The sequence below is a fragment of the Chrysochloris asiatica genome, unplaced genomic scaffold (assembly GCF_000296735.1).
Source record: "Chrysochloris asiatica unplaced genomic scaffold, ChrAsi1.0 scaffold00028, whole genome shotgun sequence".
In the NCBI taxonomy this organism is placed as follows: domain Eukaryota; kingdom Metazoa; phylum Chordata; class Mammalia; order Afrosoricida; family Chrysochloridae; genus Chrysochloris; species Chrysochloris asiatica.
The window spans coordinates 3,638,465-3,644,995 of record NW_006408546.1 but is presented as its reverse complement, the minus strand read 5'-3'; the positions used below and the strand labels follow the sequence as shown (position 1 = coordinate 3,644,995).

Sequence of the window (6,531 nt, the reverse complement as noted above, 5' to 3'; positions counted from 1 at the left end):
TTATTCAGTATTCCGGTGCTGACAGTGTTTCACTGCTATTAATAAGGTTTTCAATGACTAAATATTCAGAAGTTGTCTGTCTTTCCTTCTTTCTAGTCTGTCTTCATCTGGAAACTCAGCTGAAACTTTTCCACCATGGGTGATCTTGCTAGTCTTTACAATACCTGTGGTAAAGCTTCCAGAATCACAGCAACATGGAAGTCACTACAGTAGGAAAAACTGACAGATGAGTGGTGGCTTTTTCAACATACATCTAGATATTCAAGACCTTTTGAGAACTGGTTTTTCATTTTTGTAAATTAGGCTGTTTGAATTTTAATGTGGATTGTACTGAATCTATAGATAGCTTTGAGTATTGGCATCTTAACAATATCAAGTCTTCTAATCCATAAATATGGACCATTGTTCCATTTATTTAATTCTTCTTCAGTCTCTTTCAGCACTACTTAAGTTTTCATTGTACATGCCTTTCACATCCCTGTTAGATTTATTCCTAGATATTTTATTTTAGATGATAATGTAAATGCAATCATGCCCCTATTTTCAATTTTAGATTTCTCACTGTTGGTCAATTCAGTATATTAATAAAACATCTCATCAAAATAATGGTGCTATACAATCAAGTTGATTTTTCTGGCACTATTATTGGGTTTGACATGTAAAGCTAGGTATATTTCATTGCCATGAAAATCATGAGACAAAAACATTTTATTGCAGAACTTAGGAACTCTCAGTAAGGTCATAGCCAAGCTGGTGTCCAGGATTTGCATCAGTTCAATAAACATCAGACAGCATTGTTGTGATGCGAATCTGAGATGGGCAGGTCAAAAAAATTTTGAGGGACCAAAATTGCACCTATAAATCTGTTAATAATATTTCAGTCAAAAGTCTGATCCTATGTAGGAAACACACTGTCATCTTTTGTAAAGGGTTGTTGTTGTGAAGTGCCATCAAGTCGATTCCGACCCATAGCGTCCCCATATAGGGTTTCCAAGGAGTAGCTGATGAGCTTGAACCACTAACCTTGTGGATCAAAACGACTTTGCAGTCCAGCACATTAACCCACAGCACCACACCAGGAGTCCTTGTAAAGGGTTGTTGTTGTTGTTGTTGTTAAAGTGCCATCAAGTCAGTTTTGACCCATAGAAACCCTCTGTAGGGTTTCCAAGGAGCAGCTGGTGAGCTTGAATTGCCAACCTTTCAGTTCAAACGGCTTTCAGTCTGGCACGTTAACCCACAGTGCCACACCAGGACTGTAAAGGGTTAAAGGTCTTTAAATCCCTGATGAGTTGGCTCCCTGTTAATGATGTTCCATTTCTACCATTGTGTTTATGGCTTCCTGCTTCCCATATCCAACTGTATTTTAGTTATGTTCATTCTATTTTGTTGTTGCTGATGTTTCAAGTATGTCATACGTCTCTACATTTTGTTGTTTTTTTTTTTCCAATATTATCAGCTTGCTTTACTGAACTTTCTATTGTCTTATCAACTCTTTGTACTCTCTTTTTAGTGTAGTCATGCTGTCTTCATTTCTTTGAGACTTTACAAAACTCTTTGCCAGAATTCTTTTACTGTTTTCTTAAATAATTCCTCTTTAATAATTCACATGTCCTGAGCTATCTATCTCTTTCTGATTATTAATTGAATAGGGTTACTATTTAATTGCATGAAGAGGTGTAGCTGAAGATGTGTCAGTATATAGGTGCCATTGAGTCAGTACCAACCCATAGCGACCCTATGCACAACACAACAAAACACTGCCCAGTCCTACGCCAACCTCATTATTGTTGCCATGCTTGAGCCCATTGATACTGCTACTTTGCCAGTCTATCTCACTGGGGTTCTTCCTCTTTTACTCTGACCCTCCATCTTACCAAACATGATAACCTTCTACAGCAACTGGTCCCTCCTGACAAAATGTCTGAAGTATGAGAAACAAAGTTTGTCCATCTTGACCTCTAAGGAGCACTCTGGCTGCACTTCTTCCAACACAGATCTGTTGGTTCTTTTGGCAGCCCATGGCACTTTCAATATTCTTCTACAACACCATAACTCAAAAGCATAAATTCTTCTATGATCTTCCTTATTTACTGTTCAGCTTTCACATGCATATGAGGCTACTGAAAATACCATGGCGTGGGTCAGGTGCACCTTATTCCTCAAGCTTACATAGTATATACACATGCTCTCTCAAATATTTTCTCATCAAACTAGTTCTTACACATTAAGGTTGTATCTTCTTCCAGCTTTTGACATTTAAGAGATTCATGGGACCCACACAAAGTCCCATTGTTATGTTTTTCTATGTTATAAATAAATTTCTCTCCTTTGTTATGGTCACTGCTTCCTCTGCCCTCATTGCTGGCAGCCTCTGTGGTCTAGGTTACTAGTTGAATATAATACAGATGGAATATTGTTCATCTTCTCAGTTTTCACCTCGTCTGTTACACTCTGGTGCTATGGACATATTCCTTGCTCTTCTCATGGTCTAGAGTGACTCTGTTTTTTTCTCACCATCTCTTTCAGGATTATTGTAGTTATTTTTAGTGAAATCTGTTTCCTGGTTGAGGTCTGAGGTGTCAGCTCTTCAGATCTCTCATTAACACCTAGATTTAAGAATAGTTGGTTGAAAGGATAAGCATTGGACTGCTGACTACAAAGTCAGTGGTTCAAATCCATCAGCTGCTCCTTGGAAACCCTACATAGTGTCGCTGTGAGTCGGAACAACAACTATCATCATTTGTGACTTGAGATTATGGTTATTCTTTCTCTATTTCTAATTTCTTTTGTTGCACTGGTGAGTTTCACCAAAGGGTAATAATGTAAAAATATTCTTTTACTTTGCTATCTTTAACTGAAAGTCTTAGTTTTATTCTGAATCTTTAACCCAAAACAGAGGTCATATTGATCAGGAGTTGTGTAGTTTCAATAATACATTGAGATAGTGTATTCATCTCTAGAGGGGTTGTAGCTTCTATAAAACATACAAATAAATAAAAGTACATCTTCACATTTAAGGATCTCCTGGATGATAATTTTCCAGGGGTTATATTTACTTTTTGGAAAAAATAGCAAATGCATTTATGTATATATGTTTTTGTTGTTAAGTGCTATCAAGTCAGTTCCTACTCATAGTCCCTGCATAGGGTTTCTGAGGAGCAGCTGGTAGGTTTGAACTGCTGACCTTATGGTTCGCAGTCCAGTGCTGATGCTACAGCACCATACCATAGAGGCATTAAAACATCATCAGTGAAGTGCTTTCTCAGAAGTCAAATGATGTATATTTAAAAAGTAGTACCTGTTCTGATTTCCTTTTTCTATGACCTGAAAGTAAGAAGGCGGTGTGTTCGAAAATATAAAAATATTTCTTGGTGACGTATAAGTAGCTGGGACTATGAACTTCTGTTCAGAAAATACAATTAATAATAAATGCAATATATCAAACTAGTTTTATTTGTGCTCAGTTTAAAAATATTTATTTTTAGTGAGAGGCCTTCCTCTCACTAAAGGAAGGATGTTGGAGGAAGTTGGAGAAGCCTGGTTATCAAACTAATAAGAAGGAAAGAAAATATTGCAAAATGAAAAAAGGCATATCTAATTTAGAGGCCAAGAAGGCATTTAAGTATATTTCATTAATATATTTTTTTAAATTATTGGGTAAAGAAATTCTTCCATAATCTGTGATTTTCCAAGTAGTCAAGCACAGATATATTTAAGAAAGAATTCCAGGGAAAATAATCAAGCAAACAAATAAACAAAAAACCCAAAAGGGTTCCATATGCAAGTAACCTAATTTCACTCTCCAATATGTCTACACCAGGGCTGATTTTTCTAAGCAGTCATAAAATTTGGCCAAGGAATGGAGTTTGGACTTAACACAACATCACTGGCAACCTCAGTTAACCTACTAAGTCAGCCAGGCTTGGACCACTTTTTCCCTAGTTGGCTGCTGTTTGGTTTTCTTTACCCAGCTCTCTCTGCAGATTGTTAATTATCCCCGCAGCCGACACATTCCTGCCTCCGCCTCATGGGCTTTCCTCTGAAATCTTTTGCCAGCCCTATTCTGAGTGCTCTCTCAAGTCAGTTTCACCAAAGTAGTGGCACCATCCTGCTCACTCCCCACAATCAACCATTTTCATCACAAAATAGGCTAGTAGAGCAATCTCCTGATTTAGAAAGGTTCTTACTGTTTTTCTTCTGGAGCCTGGTGTTCCAGGGGGGCCTGGCCAGCCTCTTCTACCCTATTAAAAGAACAAGCAGACAGTGATAGTAATTACACAGTATTAAAACATTTCCTCTTTAATATCAGCTTATAGTGTTCTGTGGAAGATAAATGGGTATATGCCGAGGAAACAGTTGTTTTCTCTTTAGAACATGACATTGCTTCCATTGGTCATAAATCACATCTTTCTTTGGGTAATGAGGAATGCCAGGACAAAAATGTTAATGACATGGCTTCATTATTTCATAACCACTGTCTAACTTGTGTTTGGGATATATGTCACAGGGTATTCAAACATATAGTCTATGTGCTCAATGATACATGGTACATATCAGGAGTATGGCTACTACTGTTTTGTATTTCAACCTTTGAATTTTCTGGTCCTTTTGGCTAACCTGTGTAGATTGTCACCTTTGTGAATAAAATCTCAGAATCCTCACAAGCCTTCCCAAGAAATAAAAGTGGGAAATAAAGTATCGGTCTACTTTGAGACTTTTGTATTTGATGTAATAACAACAGCAGACAACATTTACTTAAGGTTTGTGATGTGACAGAATGAGTCATTGAATCCCCATATAATCCTCAAAAGGAATCTACCTATCCTATTTTTGTGATGAGAAAATTGAGGTCTAGAGAAAGTGGCTCAATACTACAGAACTGGTAAGGGGCAGAGCAGTTGACAGGACCTAAAAGTCTGTTCCCAAAGCAAAATTCTTTCCATTGTGTAGGAGTTCTTTCCTTAGCAGGGTCGTAAAGGACTTCCTAATCAAGGAGGTCCAGACACACATCTTCCAGGTAAATAGCTATTTTTCTAAGTCCTGAAAAACAACTTAGGCTGACCAAATTGTGACTTGCAATATTCATGAGATGAATCCTAAGAGACTTGCCTCTAGGATACAGGCCATACAGACCTACCAGATCTTGTTCTTGACCATGCAATACCAGTAACATAATGCCTTTTTAGAGCATATATTTTCTGGATAGTGAGAAGACCAAAATTCTTTGGCTAGCACAGTTCTTTCTGTCAGGTAGCTCTAAATTTTCATTTAGAATTTAAATGTTTGCATTTGTGAATGAAGAGCTCAGGGGTATGGCTCGGTGAAGCAAGTCACCGCAAATTCAGAGGACAAAGAAAAGAATGTCTTTTTGATCCCAAAGTGACAGAAAACCAGTTGAAAAAGATCCATTTGCTCCTAGAAAGTTTTCATTTATCAAGTATAGCCAATAGGATTCCTAATTCTTTATCATTGGCTTCATGATTCATCACTATATACTTCAACCTCATGTTGTCCCATCATCACGCTAAAAGTCTTTGCTCAAATGCCCACATAATTACTTGTCTTCCATTTTCTCCTTTGAAGCCCTTGGATCCTTGTACATTATTGTCAAATCCAGGAACTCCCTAAAAACAGACAATAAAAAGAACAAATGAGCATATTTTGAGCATTTCTCCTTAACAATGTAACTTATGTAGAATACATTTTACCACCCCACAGAAGGTTGATGGGAGAAGTCCAACCCATTTGAGAGTATGTTATTGTTAATTGCCATCGAGTTGGTTCCGACCCATAGCAACCATATATAGGGTTTCCAAGGAGCAGCTGGTGAGCTAGAACTGCCAACCTTGCAGTTCAATTGGCTTTGCAGTCCAGCTCATTAGCTCACAACGCCACACCAGGACTCCATTTGAAAGTATTGTTATTGTTGTTAAGTGCTGTTGAGTAAGTTCTGACCCATAGCGACCCTGTATAGGGTTTCCAAGGAGCAGCTGGTGAGCTTGAACTACCAACCTTGCAGTTCAAACGGCTTTGCATTCTGGCGCATTAACCCACAGTGCCAAGATAGGATGAAATCACAAAAGTGCTTTCTTTCCCTCCTGTGCTTTGCATTGTCAGGATGAGAACAGAGACCTGAGTTAAGTGTTTGAGGATAAATCAAGCACTCACTATAGAAGGCACAGACGCAAGGGAAGGAAGGGTGACATGACCTGTGTTTAAGACCATTCTTATGCTAGGTCCAGAGGTGCACGTTTCTGGTACTACAACCTCATATCTTAGCTTTCCCTTTTATTCCTTGGGGACTACACACATTTATAGTTGAGGATTGGCAGATGTTACTAATATTTACCCTCCTGTCAGTTTGTCATACTGTGGTGTCTTGTGAGTTGCTGTGATTCTGAAAGCTCTGCCTCCGGTATTTTAAATACCAGCAGGGTAACCCATGGTGGACAGGTTTCAGATGAGCTTTCAGACGAAGACAGACTAGGAAGAAGGAGTGATGAACTATTTCCGAATATTTAGTCACTGAAA

The 6,531-nt window shown here is 38.2% G+C and overlaps 1 protein-coding gene across 1 annotated transcript in view; it reads right to left on the bottom strand.

The window, feature by feature from the left end:
• COL6A6 (collagen, type VI, alpha 6) overlaps window positions 1-6,531 on the bottom strand; it is a 158,481-nt gene that overhangs the window by 93,184 nt on the left and 58,766 nt on the right. Inside the window, exons 18-19 of the mRNA XM_006846634.1 lie at window positions 5,559-5,624; window positions 4,188-4,241 (exon numbers count right to left, since the gene is read on the bottom strand). Of these exons, the coding sequence (XP_006846697.1) occupies window positions 4,188-4,241; window positions 5,559-5,624 (120 nt within the window). The remainder of the gene's footprint in view (window positions 1-4,187; window positions 4,242-5,558; window positions 5,625-6,531) is intronic.